The following is a 24,987-nucleotide window of genomic DNA, read 5'->3' on the forward strand; positions in this document are numbered from 1 at the left end:
CACTTTACATGAGTACAAAGGTTAATTGTTTTTTCGTGTTTGGCTTATTTGGAGCTTGTATACTTTTTAAATATGCTTTATGAATAAATCTGACTTTAACTGTATATTAGACAAACAGCAGGTTCAGGCTTGTAGTAGGAAGCAGGTTTAGCGAATATTTGGATATATGTTACTGATAAACTGAATCCAAACATTACACTTTAAAGACAATTAGTGTGATTTCTGTCAGTGTATATGAAAATAGTTTTCTTCATTTCAGGATTAACAAACTTTCTGGAACAGGCCCCTGGTGTTGAAACACCCACATACACCTCAGTAACGAATACTTCCTTTGTGAGAAAAGCAGTGTTTAATGTGTTCTCCGTTCAGATATGGCAGACAGTCTGGTTTGAGAACCTTTATGCATCGTGCCCCATCTAACTCTACTTCCTACATCAATCTGCACAAACATGGTAACGTTTGGCAACGTATGTTTTCATGTGGTTCTCACAATTACATGTTGGTACAAAAGGTTGACTTTTAAAAAAGTTAGTATTAAAATATAATCTCTTTCCAAACAAACAGTGTGTCAGAAACATCCTCCATGAATCTCACTGCGGTGAAGTGACACATAATTTAAAAAAAATTACAATTCAGGAATATTAATTATGATCTGAGGAGCATTTTGTTTCCTTGGCGTTTGCTCCTGTTTCCTCTAAAAACAACAACAACAAAAGTAGGTGCAGATGTTTTTTTCCCCTCGTGAATCAAACAAATAAAAGGCTGCCGTTCAGCTGCGACTCGTGTGTTTACGTAGGTTAACGTCACATTAGACAAACAACAACACACGCTGGGTGAAGTCGTCCATGCCACCGTAGAAGCTATTAAATTATAGGACCCGAGGGTCAAGGATGTTTGTGTTGGATGTGGTGAACATTTTGATAGACAGACAGACAAGACAGACAGATAGATGGATAGACAGATGATAGATAGATAGAAAGACAGACAGACAGACAGACAGACAGACAGATAGATAGATACTTCATTCACCTCCAAGAGAAATTCATAATTTCTCTGCAGAAATTTGCTGCAGGCGTCCCTGAGGTTTATTTGTTTTGTGAGAAGAAATAGTAGCCTTCAAAAACGTCTGTCGATGGCACAGAGGCCAGAGCTCTGATTGTTCCATAAATATACTTTTGGATGTTTTTTTTCTCAGCTTGACTTTTCTTCCGTCCTTTGTTTGTTTGTTGTTGTTGTTTTGGATTTCAGTTCGATGAGTCTCCACATTTTTAGATTATATAAAAATTGGATGAAATAATTTATATTTCGTCTGTTCTCAACACGATGTGCCGGTTTCTATCACATGAAATATATGAAAAAGCTTTGCAGGTTTCAGAACATTTCCTTTCTTTAAATATTCTTAAAAGAAAGAGCAGGGATTAACTTAATGAGCAAATGATAAATGACAAAGCAATTTATTTATAGCATCTAATTGTTTTTTGAAGTTCCAGCCTAAAATGTGTGCACTAAAACATTTAGAATAAACTCCTGTTACAGTAGTACGTCTCCTCAGTGAGTGAAGTCTGCATAGATTTACTTTAGGACATACACAGGAAGTTAACTAAGAGAAGAAACACTTCCTGCCCAGAAACGTCCACTGGTGGAATCAGTTGAGATGTCCAAGTCAGTCTGGGCCGTCACAGAGGCACTGAAATAAAAAAACAAAAGACATAGAGTCATAGAAGCAGTTAACCAGCAAAGAGAGGTTTTAACAAAGATTCAAGAATGATAAATTCTATTTTATATTAGACTGGACTGTATTGTCATTGCACATAGTTCAGGCACTTGCCGGACTGTTCTGTTGCAAGTGGATGCACAAAGTAGCTGCGTCTGGAATCTTTGGTCAGGACCGGCCATACGTTAGGACAGTAGAGAAACACAAACATTAAAAGCAGACGTGCACTTACCCAGGGACGTGGTGCTGCACTGTGTCCGCTGCAGAGTGGCGTAGCTGGGTTTGTCCGAGAGAAGCAGGCGACGGGTCGGAGGAGTCACAATGTCCCCGTTCCTCTGCAGGGACGCACACCTATGAAAAGTCAAATCCAGTTTTGTCTGGATATTGCAGGAGCTGTGAGCGTGCTTCATGTCCGCCGGGTCGCGGTAGTCGGCCACCCCGTTCCCCTGCTGCCGTTTGCAGTTGTGGACACTGCAGTTGTGGATTGTGTCGGCCCCCCGGTTGTCTTGCGCCACCGTGCTCAGCGTTCCGTTAGAGAGTGACAGTTTAGACAAATGACGGCTCAGCAGCTTTCCTACTTGACCGTTAACGTGTCGCCGTGGCTCCGTCATCGGCGACCAGTGTGCGTCTTTCCTCATGAAAGCAGGTTTGAGGAACGCCAAGCGGCTGTCGTTGCTTCGACCTTCCTGCCCCTTCTGCCCCTTCCTGTCCTCTTGAAGGTGTGGCTGGTCTTTCTGTGTTCTGGATGACCCCCCGATCTGGACCTTTGACCTTCTGAGAGTGGAGTCTCTGCTTTGAGGTGCGCTGTGACTAATGTGACCCCCCGGTAACAGCCCCTCTCAGCAGCTGGAGCTCCAGGCCCTGATCCTGTCTCTTCTTCACAGAACTATCAACGCTGACCTTGTTGCCGTTGGCAACTCCCCGTTGGATGCTCCTGTCCACACCAGGTCTCGTCTGTCCCTCGGGTATTTTGGGTGAATAACAAGCGTTTGAGCTGAGTCTGTCCATACAGCTGTGGCTACTTCCACTCGGAGAGCTGCAGTCCTGTGGAGCTTCAAAAGTTCTTCCCCGGGCATTCCTCTGTGGGGGGGTGGCAACCAGTGTGATTATCGGGTCTTTGGTACATCGTGGGCGGCGCCCGGACTCCAGGTACTCCACCAGCTCTGCAGGATGCGTGTGGACCGAGTGTTTGATGCGACCCCTGCCACCAAAGGACCATCTGAGAGGAAGAACTTTGCTCAGAGTCTCCTTAGGCTTAGTGGGGGATCTCATGCTCACACTCCGGCCTGGGTTCCCACGGACAATCGTCTCAAATCCATCTGTAGATCAAGAAACGATATGTAAGTGGTGCTCTTTTTTTCTTGTAATACCCTATAACCCGGATTTGTTGGGATCAACCATCAGACAGTGAAAAGATACATGGAATGAGAGCATGTTGAATTCACTTCATCAACTCAGGAAAACTTCTGCTGAGACTTCGATGAGGTGATGTCTCATATGGCGCCATCTACTGGATGATTTATCTCAGTGCAAATGGTGGAAATTAAATTACAAATTCAAATATATATGCACTTGCACCAAGTGGTAGTTTGGCTCCATACACTGCCGTACTATGACATGTAGGAAGCATGTACACAGACTACTGTCCAGACACATGTTGTCACACCTCAAACAAAACATTATCCATTAGTCATGTTCAGAAGTTTGTGGAGGTGAATCTACATACTGCTGCTGTGTGTTTATTGTCACTGGACATTGGTTTCAGCATATTCTCTGAATGAATGAGTGAATTTTCACCACAGATGTGAGATGAAATGGAGACTAGAACCGCTGAGCTGTAACAATGAACAACAGTTCAAAATTCAGTGTCTAATTTAAAAAGCACAAATGTAAATGTTTGTTTCACACATAAAGCAAGTGGGAGTGAAGCACAGTTGCTAGAAGTACTTGAGTCTTGAGTCGGGGGGTCTGCGCTCAGCACTTGTGGCTCAGCGGAGTCCAGGGCCCGTGTGGGTGCCAGCGGGCCAGAGTTGGGGACCGACACCAGGCTGACTCTCTCACTTCCCCTCGTCAGCCGGGCGAGCCAGTGGTCCGAAGTAGATGAGGCGGTGGAACCTGCAGAAAGACGCTAAGGATCAACATTGAGGCATCCAGCACGTTGCTTTGTGAAAGCTGCGATGGAGCCAGCCCTCCATACACCCAGACTGTGGAATAGACTAAAGTCACAGAAAGGACCAACCAGTGGCTGAGGAGCTGGCGGACCAGAAGGGGATGGTGTTTCTTCTCTGGTAGAAAAGGATGTACGCTCCACGTGTACACACGTCTCCCTCCGGCACCGCCTCCACACTGCTGTCGTCATAGCTGTACCACTGACCGTCCACTGAGTTCCTGCAGAAAGCTGTGATCATAGACATGATTAATTAATTCGATTGTTTGCTAAGTGTTGAATGAATGTTCTCAACTGTTTCACATGTTGACGTGTCAGTGTGTGAACTTCCAGCAGCATTAACACTGACTACAGTCAAACTGCTTTTAAAATGACCATCAGCAGTCATTCACAGTACATTGTTATGAAACATGTAGACAAAGTATTTGCAGAATTTCAGAATTCAGATGTTACTAGAATTGTGATCTGAAGACACTACTGTTTCGTTTCCATGTTTATTTGCGTGTATATTATGTGTATTTTCATCCATCAACACAAACATCTCTCTGAATTCTAGTTCAATTCGTATTCTCCGCTATTTCTTCTGTGTGCCTTTGTTTACATTGCACAGGTTTTATGCACATGCTCCATGTCTTCTGTTTGGTGCATTTCTGCGCCACTCAAAGACCTGGCATTCAGTAGACGATTCCATGTTTATGGAAAACGTTTTAAAGCTATTACAATTCCGTACAAAATGCCCCTGACTTGTATTGGTTTGGTCCTGATTGAAGTGTCAGTCCCACCTGTGTAATGGCCGCCGTGCATTCCTCCGTGGTGGTTGCACACAGCGTACAGGTCGTACAGGAAATCAGGAGGCGCCACATCGGGCTGTTTCCAGGTGTGATGCGCGCTGCCGTGGTTCACCATGTGCGGTGTCATGTCCAGGCCCACCGACGGGAAACGCACCAGCGTGGTGAGTTTGTTCCTCCGCTCACCCACCTGCCTGAAGCGCTTCAGGTGCAGGATGAGGATGTCCGGGAGCGTCCACAGACTCATCTTCACCATTCCCTGCTGCAGCTGCTTGCAATGAGGGCACTTCCACGCATCGTCTGGGGCAAGCTGTGTGTGTGGGGGGTGTGGGGGTGTGTGTGAGGGGTAGGCACAAATATACAGACTCTAAAATGTGAAAAATCAAACAGCTTTTTCTTCAGTCATGTTCTTGCACGTGACGCTTCCATGAATCTTCGCCTTCTTTTGGAACAGGAACTACAGAGTGAAGCTGTCTCCATAGTAACCACTTTTGTTCAGAGGCTTTTCTCAGCCTCCTCCTGATTACCATCTAAAACACTGGGCAGTGAGTAGCTGTGTTCAACAAGCTCACAGAGAAGTCACATGCATCGCCTTCAACGTGCATGTTTCCATGCCATTTTTTAGACCATGTACGTTTTTTTCTCTTGCTCTGCTGTTATCTTTCATGGCTGGAGCTGTTTGTTTTATTCAGGATCAATATAGTTTTTATCAGTTTGGTTCTTTGATCAATTCTTCTCACCAGTTCATGTTTCCACTTATGTGTGTTTATTTCTTTAACATGGAGGGTTTGAACAAGCTGCACATTCTTTCCTTTGGAGGAAGATGTGATGAGACTTTCATTCATTTCAAGAATTTCTAGAAGCCTGGCAGGTCTTTTGACTGTGTGACAACACACAATTACACACACAATTATATTAAAATGAATACTGACATTTTACAACCTGAAACTGATGAAATAACTTCTGTAGGGCACTTTTACAAGTCCAATCTAAACATTCTAAACATTCAGGGGTCAAAGGCCAGAGCAGCTATAGAATTGGATGTTTGCACTAAAGTGAATTGGGTTCTTTATTGTAAATGATTTGTTTTTTGGTTGAAATTACCTTGAGAAGGTGTTGTAATGAGCCAGATGAACAATAATTGTCATGGACTTGACAGACACCCCCCCCCCAAGAAATACAAACAAAAACAAACATGATCTGTACCTAACTTTAACATAATAAAACATTGACACAGTGTCAAGATTCACTGAGTTAGCTAGGTGAACACAAATACCTGCTCCTCTTTGGTGTAGAGCTGGAAACACTCGTCCAGAGTACAGCTGTGGTGCTGGACGTGCTGCTGCTGCTGACTCCTCACACTCTCCGCGTCCTTCACCACCTCCTCCTGAATGTTTCCAAACAGGCTGACGCCCACACAATTACAAAGGGTTTTTTTCTCTCTCTCTCTCTACGGAGTACACATAGAACATAGTACGACACAAACTACTAACCAGTCCTTGATCCTGTACTCCCACTCGATGATGAGCTTCACATGAGGAGGTCCTCCAGAGCCACAGAGCTTCAGAGCTCTGTAGGACAGGTTCATCAAAGGTCAGCTGAGCAGAACACCGAGTCTAAACTATACACAGCTGGTGTCTGAGATTAATCATTCTATTTCAGGAAATCAAATGGGGAAACAGAGTGTGCAAAGAAAGAGACAAACATGGAAGAAAGCAGCAGCTTCATTTCATTAGACGTCATTAGAACTGATTTACCTGTCAACAGCAGGGTGGTACAGCGGCCGTCCATCCTGGGGGGACAGGTAGCTGTAAAATGCTGATCCTCCCACGACGCGGATGTTGAACAGCACTCTGGTGTTCTGGAAAAGATGAGCACATCACAGACCGGTTGGTTTGAAGTTTCCCATCTTTACCTCTGATGATTTAAGGTCACAGACGATGTTCCTTCACACCACCTGTTCTCATTCATCAAACTGAACATTTGTTTTCCTTTTGTTTTAATGCACAATACTGATTGTGTGGGAAGGCTCATACAACAACACAATAATAAAATGATGAGAAAAGGGAATGAGGGAGTCGGAGATGTGTGTGAAAAAGAGTAAAAATCAATCATTACACTACACAAATAAAGATACATGGTGTAAATGGATTGATATATAATAATGAATATATAATAAACAATAAAATAAAATGTGAGGGTGAGGGGAAAACGTCAGTAAGATTGACTAGAACAATTCTGGTTACAAAGCCGGATGTTTGGACTGTGACACATATGACACCATGGCCCCTTGGACTTGAGCTGCAGCTCAACAAGCATTATTGCATCTGTAGAGTGAGACGGATGACTTTTAAAAGTAATTATCGACTGTATGATGGTTCTTATTATTTCCTCATCATAACGCAGTGAACATCAAGTCCAAAGTGTGTGTGAGGCAGAAACTCTGTACGGTTCATGCAAGCAGCAGGTCAATATTTGCTCCGGAATGTACTGTTCTATCAAAGCCAGGTTTCCTCACAGAAGTCTGGTATTTGTGTTTGAGCTCCACCAGCTGCTGCACCACAATTTCACTGCAAACGCAGCAGCAGAATTTCATTTTTTGCAAAGCTCTCTTTCTCCCTTCCTCCTCCCCTGCAGCCACAGTAATCCCAGCAGATTTCACAGTAATATAAGTGATCCTGGAACGAGGGGAGACACGTATATCAGTCCTTCTGTTTTTCGTCTTATCTTTGTCTGCACAAGCCCTCTGAGAACAAGGAGTTGTGGCATAATGAAACATTTCATTTACACAAGCTGCCAATAATTTCCTGCGTCTTTGAGGAACGCAGACGACCCTCTGACCCTTTGAGGCAGGTCAAACCCAAACTGACGCCTCTGTGCCTCCTCACACTGTAGTAGGGGTATCAAACCTGCAACTCGTTGGAGCAGAGACGGACTCCCAGATCTCCAGGCCTCAGCCACCTCTCAGCTACCTCTCAGCTGCAGCTCTGCTCAAACTAAAATTAGACGTGTGAGTGTGATTCATTGATGGAGGAAACTGTGGACTGAGTTTGGATGAAAGATTCAGAGCAAACAGCTGCACAGAGCATCGCTTCTCTTTTTGTACTGCCAAAGGTCGTCTCCAGGAAAGTGATTATCCAGGAATATGATGTCTGAAAGCATGGCAACCATGCACCTGATGATTGAAGGCCCACGATGAACTCTGAATGATTAGAGTTTGATAGGGAGAAGATATGAAGGCAGACTTTCTGGACTTTCATGCAGAGATTCTATCTGAACATTCTGTTGTAATAAAAATGCTGGTAATTTCATTTAGTTTATTATTTTGACATATACATGCACCATGGCAGTCAGTCCACCACTGACTGCCATGGTGCATTGAGCAATGAATTCCCTCCCATGGAGGGATTATAACACGCTCTGTCAGAAGGTGTCTCATACCTGTGGCTGAGCTCCGTTGACCATCAGGTAATACAGCTTGCTGAGGATGCTCTGCTGCAGTTGATCCCAGGAAATAGGCCGATCCTCCCTCATTAGGAATGGAGGTCCAAACCTTGACCAGGAAGCAAGTTTTTTAAATTACAGCAAAATGTATTGATACACTTTCACAAAGCACATAAATAAAAACTTAAAGGAAAGTCTTGTGACCACAGAACAGCTAAAAACATTATCAACAGTAAACAAGTAATTCAGTCTCTACGAGCAGCATGAGTGAGTGTGCGACTCCAACGTCCTGTTCCTGGCAGACGCCTCGTCCAGCTGTCATCTGATGAGCACGACAGGTGGGAGGTTCCATCATTAGAAGGAGAAGCTGGTTTGGAACTGTCTCCCGGCCGTGATGACGAGCTCGCCTGCGCTGATATGCCTCGACTCTGTCAGAGGTCAGTGGTTCTAATCAGACCAGATGTCGGCCGTCGCCGTCATCAGAGCTGAAACCTGCAGCGAGACGGACGGACGTCCTTCCTGCTCTGACCTTCACTCCACCACACTGACAGTTTGCATCCACAACGTGGACTGAACATCTGCTGAGGCTCCGACTATATAACAAACTACTGTAGAATTACTCAAGAATAATCTGACTTTCACGCAGGCTGAAATACACAATTCATTCATGTCACACTCTGAGCGAGAAATAATAACAACAGAAACATAAATAAGTGTTTCCAGGATGTTTCTGGCAGACTTCATCAGCTCGTAGAGGGATATATGTAACTCTAAAATAAGGATGATTCTGGAGTTTGCTTCGACTATTTGACTATTAAAAACACTCTTCCCAGGAGAAAACCGTCCCAAAGCCTTGACAGGTCTGCTGTAAGATGGTTTCACTGTCAACCCGTGTGTGTGTGTGTGTGTGTGTGTGTGTGTGTGTGTGTGTGTGTGTGTGTACCTGACAGCCTGTTGCCCTCCTCCAGCTGCATTGCACACGAGCAGTAGAATCTTTACAGGGACGCCCTGGTTGAGGAACTCTGATGACAGTGTCCCAGACGCTGGTAACCTTTGACCCCCAGGTCCAGTGGCATACGGGGAGGAGGGCAGGCTGTGGTGGTAGCCTGGCAGAGAAAGACAATTACAGGAGGAACATTAGAGCTCCTACATCTGACTGCGTGGCCATGAATGTCTGAGAGTTCGTCATAAGAGTGAAAATAACTGAATGATGAAGCCCCCGCAGCGCCGGTCGTGTCAGTAAGCACACTACGCTCTGAGAGTAGGGTCCCATGTGACTGCGCCCAGCGGCCTACTCGTCTACTCGTTCTCTCTCTCAACATGCTCTTTTGCACATCGTTCAACCCACTAGAGTCTGCGTTATCGTCGTTGTTGTCCTACATATCTCCAAAAGTCAAATGAACTCACTTTGAACTGTAGCTGATCGCTGACATTCATGCCATTCAAACGAGGCACCCTTTCCTGGTCCTTTCAGAGGTTTTGTAATCCAGCTGTGAAGTGTGGTGTAGTTTAAAGAGATGTCATATAACAAATCCATAAAGATATCTGATGTATTTTAGGACTATTAATTTGTCCACATCCGAGATCTTCGTGAGCCATTTTGAATTTCAGAAATAAACTGTCAACAAGTAGTCCAAAAGCATCAGATCATTCAGGTGGTTAACCTAAGACCTAGTCAACAGCATAATGTGATCTGGTTGTATAGTTTAAAGCATGATTTAAGCTTTCTTATTATAAGTAAAGGCTAAGACATTTTCCCCTCACCAGATCTAAGCTTAGGGCCCCCAAAAACTCCCAACCAGCACTGCACCGCCAAAAGGAAGTGAGAGGGCACTGAGATATAAACAGTGGTGAGACAGCAGCTTTCTATTTGGTGCTGAATGATTCAGAGGACAGATGGAGCGATGACCTGACTCCAATTGACGAGAGTTTATCTCTGCATCCTGCTCTGGTGGAGTTCCCGGTTAGGAACAATTCACACTTGCTTGCTCCTCGCAGCACTTCTGACAATGCAGAAGTGTGAGTGAAGAAGCTGAACCAATGAATCTGGGACAGGTGACATCAGAGGAAGAAGAAGTCTTCTTCTTCTTCTTCTTCTTCTTCTCCTCCAAACCTGATCATCACTGCCTGACAAAATATCCGTTAACTGACCTCTTGTGAGCATGTGAGCCCGTTTGATGACTAATCCAAGTCTGCATAGAAAGAACATGGAAGCTTTAAACCTCCATTACAACGTCTTGACCCCGTGGATGAGAGCCATGATGAGCATGCTCAGCTTTTCATGCATTAATACGAGACCCTTCAAGCATGTGATAAAACTGGCACTGGCTTAAATCAAATGAGGCAGTTTTTATTACTACCCCCTCCTCACCTCACACACACACACACAACACCGCTCTGAGAATGATTTGAAGGGATACAAATCTGCGTTTTAAACGCCTTGTTCGTGAAAAGTCCGTAAAACACAGAGGTCACTTGCTGGACTCACACTTACCCAGAGACGCTAAGATCCCACGTATCCCCCTGTTAAATCAGCTGTTCAAGGCACCGAACTGTCAAAAAACGGTGTGAAGGAATGATCTGCCAATGCCCACTAACAAGACAAACGCTTTTAGCTCCTTGAAGAAGAATAAGACCTGATGTCGTACCTGATGTTTTGTTGTGTTGTGTTTGTTTCTGTGCATTTGACTTGGAGACTTTTACATGTGTAGAGTAGGCTTTGTTGCATCACATCGAATTGTATCATATGTCATCGCATTGTATTGCGTATTGTTTGTGTATTGTATCGTATAGTAGCATATTGCATCGTAATGTATTTATATTGTATTATAACATTGTATAATATTGTATTACATCATATCACATTCTATTGTATTGTCTAGTCAGGTATGGCATCATATATATTATATTGTAGCATATTATATCTTATTCTGTTGTATCACATGCTATCATATTTCATTGTATCACATCGTATCATATTGTATCGTATCAAATTCGCATCGTGTTGTTCAATTTATGTACCTAATGTCTCAGGCCTGACAATAAAACACCACAGATTCACACAGAAGAGGTTTGTGACTCCCTCAGTCCTCAGCGTTCTCAGGACTCCTCCTCATCCAGCAGCCACCCAGGATGAAGCAGACTAAACACAGACCACGTGAGTAAACCTGTAATTAAACACAACTTGCAGATTCTCCTCCACCCAGCTACCGTCAGTCTGACTCACGGGACTGAACGCTGCTCGGACAACAGACTGTATCATCAGCCGTGGGCCTCCAAACGCTCTACTGGAGGAAAACTAAGCAGAAATACTGCAGCTCAGAGCCAGAGTTTGTGTGATGGTTGTCAGGAAATGGGAGCAAGGTGAAGTTCATAAAGTGGGAACAATAAAATTGCTCAACATTATGTGTCAAATATAAAGCGCAAAAGCAGTAATGTGATCATTTGAAGCATCCTTATAGTCAACCGTCCGACCACCTACCTGAGACCCGTGCAGACCCGCCTCTTATGTAGAGGGGCGGAGCCTGGAAGGCGTAGATGACATCACTGTCAGATATACTGGTTAGATCCTCCTCATCGAAGAAGGAGCGCTGGAACCCTGTGGAATAGACCTCTGTGAGGATCACCTGGAGAACACACACAAACACACACTTTACATTTGTTTACAGGAGAACAAAACCTGGAGAGGAAGCACGACTGTGTTTATTTCCTGCTCCTGTTACCTGGTCTGGAGAAATGTTCCCCTCATCGGCCACCATCCTCCTCAAACAGGCCACGGAGCCAAAGAGCGGCACGGCGAGTCCAATGCGCAGGTACCTCTGTCCTTTGTTACTGAACACCAACGTCACGCACAGCAGCCTGACAACGCAAGACCAACACAGACGGTCAGAGATGTCAGGGGACATCTGTCACATTCTGTTTGCCCGCCTAGTGGACGGCCGGAGAGAAAAAGACTGTCATGAATAAATCAATAAATCTGAGCATTAATAAAACATCATTGGGGCTACACTCCTTTATGAGTGCCAAATAATGGAATGTGATGTATTTTTAATGGCGGTGAGCACTCGGGTCAGACCTCTCCAGAGGCACCGTTGACATGAGTAGGGTGCTGGAACATGATGGCGTCTTTGGATGGGACACTGGGAGGCACATAATGAGAGGCACCAAATATCATCAGAGCTAAAGCACCGGCCCATCTCATGCTGCGTTCACATGGCTAACCCACGAATGTCAAACGGACAATGTCAACAGACACAGTTTGGAGACATCTGAGTCAGTGAGGGACAAACGATCACTGACCAAACTGATCTCCATCATGGACAAACCCCTCACACCAGCTTCACGATCCACGGCAGAGACAGCAGAGCCTGTCGTCCAACATACTCACTCAGCTTCGCTGTCACAAAGAACAAGACAGGAAATTGTTCCTGCCGTTCATCATTGCACTCTATAGCAGTTCACCTCAACGTGACAGAAACACATTCTGCCTTCTGTAGGATAAATGTTCATATTTATAGGATGTTTAGCACTGCTCATCTGTCTGTGCTGTATCACATTGTATCGTTTCATATTGTACTGTATTGTATTATATTGTATTTGTATCATATTATACCGTATTGTATTTGTTAACATATTGTTAACATGTTAATGGTTGGTCACAGGCTCGGTGTTAAAGTGACTGAGGTATAACAACGAGGACTTGTAGCTGCAACTCAACCTGTGTAGAATCAGGATTATGTGAAGTAGAAGAAGACACACATACTTACAACTGCATCTCGAAAAAATATCATGGAATCATTCATTTTTTTTCTACTAATTAAACTCAAACAGTGAAACTTCCCATATATTTTAAATTTATTACACATAAATTGAAATATATAAAATCCAGCCAACACCGAATATTATTTTTTTTGAGCTGCAGGCTTTTATTATTGAAATTAAAACAATTGTTTAGAAACGTTTTAGTTTGCATCTCACGAAAGAAGAAAATACACAGTTTACTGAACTTTTTCCCTGATATTTGCACATACATGCACATGTATATAAGATATTATTTATTTTAAAAAATGCACTACATTTGCACAGCAATGTCACATTACTTACGTGACGTTGCAGTGGTGGGTACGGAGACCAAGGCACCCACTTGCCCTCCACCCCGCCAATGCTGCACTCACTTCAGCAGTGCTTCCTGAAGTGCTGAAACCCTCTAGAGTCTAGACACTCCTTGGAAATTTGAAATTTTAGAAATGTCATCACTATATGAGGTGAATGAGTATTTGAACATGTTCCTGATATTTGTAACCAGTCTTCAGTTCATCATTGATCTGTCAGTTTGAACAGCTGAAGAAAGCTGAGGGCTCATGTTCAGTGTGTAAATCCATCCACAGTGGGTCAGTTCCTCAGTGATCGTTTCCTGCTACATGTACCCACCGCCCCCCTGAAATCGACATCTATGCATAATTCATCCTGGAGAAAATATGGCAAATATAGTTTGTATAGCATATGAAACACTGTGGTATTGTGATTTTGGCAAGTTCCTTAATAACTTGATTTAAATGAAGTGGGGAGGATACACTCAGACCACTCCGCTTGCCGACATTGCTCTGGAGACGGGTGCTGACACTGCTGTTGGTGCAGCAGAGAGCCAGCAGTGCTCACACTGGTCTGCCGCAGAGGGATGGGCAGTGAGATGCAGAGGAAAGGGTCAAAGGGTCTTGCTCTGTTTCAAGCAGTGGGGGCATGTCAGCGAGGATCTGAGGGGGGGGGGGATAAAAAAACAACCATTATTCTTGAAGATTGTTGACTTGACGCGACCTTCTGAGTGAATTGTCCTGATTCAACCTGTCAGGACTGGAGATGTTTTCATGTTGTTCCACACGCCAACACAACAACAGCGTTGAGAGAGGTGAGTTTGAGAATGACACAGACAGTGTGTGAGTGTGTGTGTGTGTGATCAGGACTCTAAAAGTGACCCAGTGGAAGTATTTCTGTCTTCTTGCATCACTGCAGCGAACACTCACGTGATGCAGGATCCCGGGCGAAGAGAAAGTGGAGCAGAGCGTCGCTGATCCACGGATCACTGAGAGTTTTTATCTCTGTTTAACGTGCTGGGTTAAATCAGTGACGACTGGACTTGCTAGTTTGCCTGAGGATGTTCCGCCGCCTGAAGACTGACAGCCTGTTTTTATTCAGTTCCTGTTTGTTCAGAACTTCATCTGAATGCCTGTCACTCACAGAGGAAGACGTGTGGACAAAGAGTCAGCTTGTAGTGATGTTCCTGAAATATCAGGAGTTAATTTAATGTTCTGATGACACAAAATATTTCAGTGGTGTTTTCTGTCAACCCCCCAAAGAGTGTGCAAGTGTTTCACATAGACAGAAGTTGCACTGCTGATTCATAGTACAGTGAACTAACTAACATGAACTGTCTTTAAAAAAAAGAGTTGACGACAATAATTAGTGGGTCACAAATTGTAGATAATGATACCCGGGTTTTCTGCTGGATCCTGCTTTTCAATTAGGCCTAATTACTACAATTATGAATTATTACACCACTCTGAATAAACCATACATGTGTCTACAAGAGATAATGCGAGAAACTGTTGGCATGTTCTTTTTTTGCTTTGTGCTGTTGCTTCTCAGTACAAAACTGTTCCTGTCGCAACACAAAGACGTTTTCATTCAATCAGAGTTCATGTGGTCGTCTCCCCATCCAACAGAAAACCCATGTGTGATGAACCCTCACTCCATTTCTGGTATGTGATAATAGACTGAATCTGTGTGTGCGTGTGTAGGGGGGAACCATGTAGGGGTGTGTGTGGGTGGGGGGTTCTCAGGCCCCACTTAAACATAGATGTGTCCTTTGCTGGCATGAAACACTTAAACAGAGAGAAAGGCAGTGGAGGAAGAGGTGATGTTCTGGTGATACACTAATGGAGGAGGCGTGCAGCGTTTAAGAGGTTTGAATCATCTGTCAGGTTGCAGCAGAGTGGAAGAGAGGTGAGCTGGATACATGACTGCACAGCTGAGACATACTGGTCACCTCATCTATCAAATACTATCGTTATTATTATAGTCCAAGTTTATGGGCTGGTTTATTTGTCAATATTCTACACTTGACTCAAGAAGTTTCCTCACTGAACGTCTTCGAATGTTTTTTTATGAATAGACTTTAGTAGAAACTGGCCATAGATGGAATCTTAGTGACTTTGATTTGTAACAAAAAAAGATATTTTTAAAAGTTTTGACACTACGGTTCTACGGTAATCTACGGTTTTAAGGTATTTGAATTTGTCCTATAAAGTGTAAATACACCATAGATGATGGCTCTGTACACTATAATGAATGAATGAATGAATAATACAATATAATGGGGAAAACCAGTTTCCCGGGTCTTTCTATTTTGCATGTTCTCCTCCGGTCTGCGTGGGCTTTCTCCGAGTACTTCCGGCTTCCTCCCACCCTCCAAAAAGCAAGCTGGGTTTCTCTAAACTGTCCAAGGTGTGAATGCGTGCGTGAGTGATTGTCTGTCTTTCTATTCATTGACAGCTGCTCCAGCATAACTGCAACCCATAACTGAAGCAAGTGGGAGAGGACGAACCAGCAGAGGAACAAATGTAACAGATTGTCTAATCATTCATGTCAGACAGATGTCACAGTTCTGTGCCAGAGGAGGCGTACCTGCAGTCTATGGTTACACTTACTGGTACTGAGCCTGGAAAATGTTCTTGGACAAAGCTGTGATGGAGTGACGCCTGCTGGAGCGCCACCTGGTGGAGCACCACCTGCTGGAGAGTTGCCTGCTGGATCGCCGTCTGCTGGACGTCGGACAGAGGACACGGACCTTCACCGGCTCCCACCGACGACCTGCGACAGAAACATGTCTGATCATCACCATCGTCGTCTCTCCTTCATTCTGCTAATTGAACAAACAAACCAATAACAACGACAAACAAACTCTTTAGTGGAGGGAGATGAAGGACACACACAACTGGTTGTGTTTCCAGGTACACTGATATACTCCAGGCTGCTCCCCAGTGTCCCCAGACAGGCTGGTTCCCAATGTTCCCAGTGTTCCCAGTGTTCCCAGGCTGGGTCCCTGTCTTCCCGGGCTGGTTCCTCAAGTTGGTTCCTTTAATTCCCAGCCTGATTCTCTGTGTTCCCAGGATGGGTGTCAGAGTTCCCATGCTAGTTCCCTGTCGTGCCAGGCTGGTTCCTACTAGGGGTGCGCATACCGGTCCGATATGAGGAATTATGACGTTATACAGATCGGATCGATAACTTATCGGTCTGATAAAAACAGAAACAAAAAACGCTCCACTGAGGCAAGATTGACAAGCTAGGGTACTGTGCTTTAGGTGGATTAAGGTGAGCAAATCAAGCGCTCCTTTTCGCCTACTTCCCCCGCAGTGAGGTCAGTGTACATAAACACCTAAAACAGCAGCATCGCTATGACGGTGTTTTGTTCCTATCGCTGCAGTGTTTGCCAGAGCTGACCGAGGACTCAACCTATCTGTGACTTCATCATTGAAATGATGCCACTTTATCATCGCAGAAGATAAAGGCTTTATCGCCACGGTTTGCACTTCCGAGCTGTCGCGATTTTTCAGACCTGAAACCAGACCAGAAAAATACGACGTGATCGCCAAACTCCTGATCAATGGAAATAACACCGGACATAAGCTTCTCTGCTGATTTATGGATGTGTGGTGTTAGCCCTGGTAGCTTGAGTTTATTATTATTATTAATATTATTATTATTGCTCTTAAATGCGGCAAAAGTTTTCATTTTGCTACGTCATTCTAAACTTCTTTGTTTGAAATAAATACGTTGTTTCTAATGTTTCTAGAAATGCAGATTTCGATAATATTTATTATGATATTTGAGAACTTGGACAAATCTACAGGTACAGCTGTGAAATCCCACCTTTGTTTACCAGTGTCTTACGTCTAGGTGTGCACAAACTACAGGTGAATCTAAATTTAAAAATTAATCAATGTCAATATGTTGTCAATTATCAGTTTGACGAACAGCAAGTTATACAGTATTGTGCATCCAAAAAAGTTCTTTGTAGCTCCACAGACAGTTCGTCAGACACATTCTCACCTCTGCAAAACACAAATGCTGGTTTGAAACCGGACCTGCCTGAGTTGCTACGCTTCAACGGACCTGAACAACGACGAACCTCTTCACTCTCACTCTATTCTCTTTGCTCTTGGAGATTTTCAATCAATGCAGTCAGCAGAGTAGTTGATCCTCCAGGTCAGGTAAAACATGTGACCAGAGGTTCTGTTCACAGCGGTTCCACAAGGATTTGGACTCTTCAATCATTCTGAAGCAGGAAGCTGAAACTCCCCTTTTCCACCTTCACAGGATGTGACAGGGGAGGTGGTGGTGGTGGTAGGTAAAAAAACATGACACGTTGGTGAGAAAACTAACAAAAGAATTTAAAAGGAGTGAGAATGAAAAACAACAAAACTCACATGAACGTATGCATACCAAAATACCAAATGTGTTTTTTAGTATTTGCTGAATCAGCCAAAGACCATCTGGCTTTTTTTATTTCTTATTTTCCCACGCTGAGATGAGTGTTATTACAAAGCCATTTGGCAGCGCAGCGTCTGTCATCATCCTCTCAGCAGTGAGGATGAAGACGCAGACGAGCGGCTCATGGCTCGAATTTTCTGGTAAATCCAGGCTTGTTGACTCTTCTGTGAATCAGCGCTGCACTCTGTCCCATCACGTTCAATAATTCACCCCAAGACTGTTGCTCAGAGTGATTCACCTCGAGTATATCCACTGTTTTCGGTACTCAGGAAACAAAAATTGAGCTGCCGCCATCTTTGAAGACCACCTGTGTCACCCTGATGGGTCGGTTATTGTGGTGGTGGTGGTGGGGGGGGGGGGGCATCCTTTAATGGCCACGATGTGAATTATTTAAAGAAGCCGTGGAAACACACGGGCATGGACAGAGAGAGAGTCTGTCATGACTGATTGAGAACAAGACTCAACTGGATCTCCATGGCAATCGTTGGAAACCGGGACATGGGGTAGAGCTGCAGGAATGTGTGCGCGTGTGTGTCTGTGTGTGTGTGTGTCAACACAGACAGATGGAGGAAAGGTTTTTAAAGAACTGAATGAGTAAGAAAGTCAAAGTTGTACAATAAAAAAGAGCTAATGAATAATGGACGTCGACCCTCCTGTCGCGTGCACATCGCTCTATAAATAGTCATGGAAAACTAACGCTGGAGACTTTTCTCTCAGAACCTCGGCCCATTACTCCCCGTGGATGACCCACCACTCTGGGTTTATTTGGACACGCTGAGCGTGGAGACGACATGTAGGCTCGTGCCGACCTGGAGGTTTTACAGGCCGAGGTCATTGTGACGTGTCCCACATTCATTCATGAGCTAGTCTAGGGGTGTTGAGAGAAACTACCAGCTGATGTTCATGTGTTGGAGACATGCAGCACAGGGACGCAATTCAATGCTGAGACAAAAACATCACAAAACATTCATTTATTATTGTAAAATGCCATCATAGAAAACCATACTGCTCTCTTTTGGCCATTTTTAGGTGTGGGTGTGTTCAGTCAGCGCCAAAGCACGACTGCATCTATCACATCTACCATGTCTATGTAGATGAGTGAACCTGACGATGAGAAAAGTTCCGGAAACCAGCTCTACTGAAAAAAATCTGGGCTAGTTAATCCTGAAATGAATAAAAGTCTCCAGAGTTTTCAATTCTATTTTTAGACAGAATTCAAACAAACATAGCTTTCAATAACCCTGATTTTCCTCAGTAACATGTTTTCCATTTGATACCAATCCTCTCAAGTGATTACAGGAGTTTGGCTTCACAGTCAACTAATAATTAAGATGCATTTATCCACTTTTTAAAAATTCTCCTCTGGTTTTCTTGTGCAATTCAAACGTTCAAACGTGAGGCTCATTCAAATATTTGTATGTAATTACGACCATGTAGCTTCTCAGGGAATCAGTCACAGAAAAGCAAATGTTGTTTTCCTTGGTTCGAATCATTCAAACAGATCATTAAAAATTGCTGCGTGAGCTGGACAACCTACATAAATACAGTTTACAGAAATCTCATTTAAGTCTTTTAGAATCCGGTGGTGATACATTATGTCGTCCGGCGCAGCCAGTGTGTCTGTGCCGCAACGAACGACCTTTTAAACCAGCTGCTTTGTGGTGGAGCGTCGAACCCAGCATCCATGAGCAGTCAGTGGAAACGTAACTGGTTCCCCTGTTAACATGTAGGAGTAGTGAAACTATTCCAGTGACTTTATCAAAGTAAATTCCATTTGATTTATTTTCGAAATGCAGAAAAATGTTCTCAACTGATTCAAATGTTGACATGTGTCAGTGTTTGAACTTCCAGCAGCATCAACACTGACTATTGTCCAACTGCTTTGAAAACCAATTAACATCATCATCATTCAGTCACACACTAAATCTTGACAAAAAATAACACACATAATATTGATACAGAATATGTTTTTGCAGAAACTGTCACCGGAGCAGGTCTAAATACTCTGTTATTGCAGAGGTAACAAGTCCTCAGGACCTTGGTGACCTTCAAGTACCGTCTCAAACTCCCCGTTGACCCTCTCTGGGATCGGACCTCTCTCTGCAGAGGCAATTCCACATCGTGAACTGAAGAAATGAATATTCATGGGGCTGATCCGAGTTGCTGAGCAGCTGAGGAACACTAAGGTGTTAAAGTTGTCACGGCAGTACTTCAGTACTCCTGCTGACATTCTGATGTTTCAGAATTGTAATTGTTAAATTACATAACACAATTAGACTGAAACTGGCTGCTCCCAAACACTACCCATGACTGACAGGTACACTGGACATGAAGAGGACATGAGCTCTGGGCTCATCTAGGTCAGAGGTGAAACAATGGTCATATTCCCACCTATCACTCTACCCTGCTCTTCCAGCTGAGAGCCCTGCGAAGCTGCTTCAGCTCGGCACGCACGCAGGAGCTGTGAGGTGCATTTATGGCCATGTGCTGCTGGAATAAGTGAATTTGCAACCCGGGGAACAATGTCTGGGTCACTGTCTGGATGGACGTCTAATTTTAGGTCCCAACCACCCACGTAGCAGAAATCACGTCCGCGGGCAGAGAGCACAGGAGATAACCAAAGGAGCTCTGAGGTGTTGTGCCCCAAATGTGAATGAGGACAGAACCTATGAACCCAGAGTGGACCTCGCTCCAGAGTGAGAACGTTCAGAGATACAAAAGGTCATTGTGCTTTTCGTACTGGATGGAAAACATCTCTGATCTAAAGTCCCCCCCCACACACACACACAGGTGGAGAAACAGCTCAGGTTGACAAATCCAAGACGTTGTCTTTAACAGCACTTTGACACAGAGAAACTGTGGAGTGATATTGAGTTTCTGCGGGCACACATCCCAGAACACCACTCACAAATCTCCACTCATGGAGTTAATTATCCACCTCCATAGAACACTTCACACGGCAGCGGAACAGCCGGGATCAGAGAAACTGCAGCTGCAGCTGACTGGTGCAACGTGAACCCACTGAAAACGTTCTTCTCTGCTTTATTTTAAAGAAGATGGGAAACAGTTCCTCTCTTTCTGCGCCGTGTGTGTCCAAATTGTTTGTTGACAGGAAGTTGAACACACTCCTAACCAGGGATATCCCACCTGTAACTCAATGTTGTGATGGAATTAGAATGCTAGTTGAGAATGCAATGCTGAAACACCGAGGACACCAGTAACCGTCCGTACAGATACAGTCAGTCCCGTCACAGAAAAGAAACTGGGCAAGAATTCACAGGAAACGATTTGGACACCTCCAGAATCAGTCAATCATCCATCCTGTGTGCGTTCACATGTCAACAGTAGCGACCTCCTGACCTCCCAGACACACCCACAGAGCGCTAACGTCATCTCCCAGGCATTAGCCATCGCTCTGGGAAGAGTCACTGCTTCACTGGACACATTTGTTAATGGGTCAAAGCCACAATGGAGTTTGTCCAGCAGACTTTGTCAGAGAGTTTGTTGCCTCGACTCTCTGACTGTCACTGCCGCTCAGCGTTCAGGCGCTTTGAGTAACAGCACCGCCGCCGCGCACATCTCACCTCCGTCCGTCACTGAACTACTTCTGCACAACTGCCTCTCTCTGTCTGTGGCTTACAAAGAGCAACATTCATTAAGGTCAGGGAGACAGAGAGCTCCACACACGCTCTGTGTTTCCTAAGCGATGAACGATCAACAAACCGAGGAAGGGAGGGGAGGAAGGGAGCGCCACAAAAGTCAAAGCCACAGGGAGTCAACATCAAATGTTGGAATGGGTCTTTGCTCTGATTTGTGTGTGTGGGAGGTTTGTGAACCTACATTACAAATTAATAATACAGTGGTGGCAATCAGACAAACGTTGATTAGACATGGACAAGCGGCTCTTGCGTCTCCTCTGCAAAGTGCAAAAACAATAAGCACTGGACAACAGGCCTCTGAATACGACTGCAGAAGAAAAACAGAACTTGCTGATTTCTCAGCTGAGGGGGGACGTGCACAGACTAGTAAACGGGTCGAACGCCTCCCATCAGCCCGGCTCTGACCCTGGACAACTCTGCCAGCTCACACAGAGCAGTGACAGAGGAGAGTTGTACCGAGGTGACACAACTGATAAAAAACAAACAGTGTGAATGTGTTAGCTGGCACATCTACATGAGAACCCATTTATTGTCCTGAGTTACACAACTGGGTGTTGATGTAAGAGATGTCTGAGCGTGACTGAGTGGTTTTCTGTCCGCCGCGCTGCTCCGGCCCTCGCTGAGGCCCGTCGCCCTTCACAAAGCTGCTTTGTGCAGAAGCGATAGTGGGAACACATACCGCAGCTTCGCTGTACATTCCTGCAGAGGTACTGTACGGAGGCTATTTTGGTCACATGACTTCAGACGTGTCGATCATACTTGGCGACGCAGCGTTAGGCCCGAGTGAAGGGAACTCCATCCAAGTCTGAGCCTCCGTAAACGACGCTACAACTCACGGTAGCACTCACGTTAGCATTTTAGCTTTGATCCAACCGAAGGGAGCTCCCACACAAAAACTGTATGCAACAGATAAACGGAAAGCTGAGTAATGAAATAATGCAAGGAATGAGAACGTACGGAAGCGACTGAACGACATTCAGTTCAACGCTGCTGATTTTCTTTTTGCTACCACAGAAAGTCATTTCTGAGCAGTTAATTAGTACTGCGAGCATGACTGAGGACAGTCTTTGCAGCTGACAGTGTATTTCGTGTATTATTCCGAGGCACAGCCGATTCCTTCTGGATCATCAGTGGCGTCTCTTCCGGTGCCTTCAGGTTCTCAACTATCCAACAGGCGCAAAGAGTCCAAGCAGCGTTTCACTTCTGCAGAATGAATGACACCCTTGTAACCGCTAATAAGCGTAATTGGGGCAAACAAACATTTTGCTTCTGCTTGAGCTGGTTTCATGAACACAAAGGCGCTGGTGGCTTCTGGTTTCAGCCACTGTTTTTTGCAGCTCAAGCGTTCAGAAAAAGAAAGAGACAATAGGAAAACTTGACCGTTCACCCAATCAGGGAAAATAAGTAGTCAAGACAAGTTAGATTAATGTGGTTAAAACCATCCAGGACCTTCAGTTGTATTCTACATCTCTTCCCAATTCCTCCATCATGATTCCTTCCAGTTTTTAGTTTAGTTTTTTTTAGAAGTGTTAGTCCCAGCTGTGAATTCGGGGACAGAAACATCTGGGGGAGCTGACAGAAACACTCGGCTGGTTCTATGTGATATAATCAGCTGTTTCAACCTCAAATCTCAAAACGATGGAACAAGTGAATGAACGGCAGCAGCCGGTGCCTCCTGAGGAACACAAGTAGATCCTTTCGCCACATTTCATAAATTATGTCGACCTGATATAAACTACGACAAACGAAGAGAGGGTTTGTTACAAAAGTAGACACAGGATTTTTGAATAATACAAGAAACGTTTCTGCTTTCATGACTCATGGCAGCTCAACAGCAGAGGAGGAGAATGAACCGGACCGGCGAGCCTCCCTCAAGGAGCAAACCACCGTCACCGTCAGCCGTGAACTCGCCCTGTCCCCTACCAAACGTCAGTGAGGTTACACACACCTTCTACTCCTTCTACACTGCCACATTGGGTTCAGCTCTACTATTATTACTACTACTATTATCATTATCATCATCATTATCATTATCATTATTATTATTATTATTATAATGTTATTGTTATTATTATAATTACATCAACTGCTCCACAACACAAATCATTGAACCACAATATATATATTCATATTTCTACTTTTTCTGGTTACACTCAAACTGCTTCATTACAACACAGTCAGTGCTAGGGTGGTTATATTTAACAACCTTAACTTGTAATTTAAGTACAAAATAAACTATAACCTATTACATTATTGGAGACAAATTTGAAATGTAATTACTTATGTAAATAATCATGATTACAGTTTTAGTTACATCTGCAAAAACATCAGCTATATGTTAAATATTATTTTAGTATGTGAATGAATGCTAATGATGTTAACTGATGTATTGAAGGATTTTAAAAGGGGTTTAACAGCAGTCAGTGCCGATGCTACTGTTCTGCATTCAACTGACCCTACGTCGTACCCTCGGCAGGTGCCCTATGCCATCACGAGCGTTTGTACTTCTGCATCTTTCTCTGTCGCTGTGTTGAATCTCACCGACGTGGTTAACGTTTTCCCGTTATCTGCATCTTTCTTTGATTACTTCCAGCGATAGTGACTGACAGTGAGAGGATCTTGTCACAGCACTAACTACAACAAAATCAGTGTGATATTCCACTCACTAATCTACTCATAAATCAGTCGATTCCATTCAAAGGTGTCAACCAGGCTTGACACAATCACTTATTCAACATGTTGAAATCAAATGTAATTAGTTACATTTTGAAATTATAATTTTCTATTCAGGTTGTCTGTCCTTCTTGTGGCCCTGTGATGAGCTGGTGCACCCTGACGTCCACCCTGTCCTCCAGCTGGGATCGGCTCCAGCACAAAGGTGACCCGTAACCGGAGCAAGTGGAAGAAGATGAGTGAATGAAATTTCCATTCATACCTTTTCAGCAGCTTTGTTCTTGAAGTTGTTGTTGTTGTGGGTCAAGTTGATGTCTTCATGGACGCGGTCCCAGCAGCCACAGGAGGAACTCCAGGGCATCATGTTGGGAGTTCCCCCGGAATTGAGCTCCATACTTGGACACGACGGCCTGCAGGAGGGGGAATACACTGTTATACGTGTCAGTATTTGTTCTGAGACACTTCAGTGACAATAAATAAAGTGTTGCTTCACGCTGTTTTATAGTCACAAATAAATGGAATGAACTGATTCAGCTCTTTATCAGGCTGCTTCATTCCATTCAGATGCGTTGGAGCAGGGAGATGAATGATGAAATTCAGTTCAACACGTATCTTCACTACTCCTGATTCAATGTTTTCAACCTTTCATGCTTTACTTTCAGAATCTGTTACATTCAGCAGAAACAGAAACAGTCACACGCACTCCTCCCTGGTATTAAAATGACGGCACATTCCTGCTAAGTCACCTTTGACCTCTCATGTTATGGAAACTGATAAATAGTGTGTTGAGCAAGTGTTTGAGTTTCAGCCTCAGTCCCTGTCCAGGCCCCTCTCTGAGCAAACACACCTCGCTGAGAGGGTCGATTCATATGTTTTGTCCTGTGACATTTCTTTTTAAATAGTTTTTTTATTACAACTTTGCTGTTGTGACACAAATAAATTGATGATGCATATTTCCACTGTGGGAACATAAAGGTGAATAATTTGCCTTTTATT

At 44.1% G+C, this 24,987-nt stretch overlaps 1 protein-coding gene across 1 annotated transcript; it reads right to left on the reverse strand.

Moving 5' to 3' along the window:
* Window positions 1-1,676: 1,676 nt before the first annotated feature.
* LOC144741643 (ubiquitin carboxyl-terminal hydrolase 43-like) lies at window positions 1,677-24,401 on the reverse strand (the record flags this gene model as incomplete). The annotated part of the gene is given in 21 exon segments (XM_078624145.1): window positions 1,677-1,687; window positions 1,947-2,485; window positions 2,535-3,033; window positions 3,662-3,829; window positions 3,954-4,112; window positions 4,664-4,979; window positions 5,946-6,075; window positions 6,163-6,240; window positions 6,427-6,530; window positions 8,111-8,222; window positions 9,057-9,219; window positions 11,595-11,739; window positions 11,836-11,974; window positions 13,776-13,822; window positions 13,824-13,866; window positions 15,817-15,833; window positions 15,835-15,979; window positions 16,124-16,266; window positions 20,063-20,149; window positions 24,254-24,322; window positions 24,324-24,401. Coding segments are annotated over 21 exon segments (3,192 nt in total), but the record flags the coding sequence as incomplete, so codon positions are not given.
* Between the last annotated feature and the right edge of the window lie 586 nt (window positions 24,402-24,987).

Source organism: Lampetra planeri, unplaced genomic scaffold, assembly GCF_965212315.1.
Source record: "Lampetra planeri unplaced genomic scaffold, kcLamPlan1.2.h2 scaffold_631, whole genome shotgun sequence".
Lineage (NCBI taxonomy): Eukaryota > Metazoa > Chordata > Hyperoartia > Petromyzontiformes > Petromyzontidae > Lampetra > Lampetra planeri.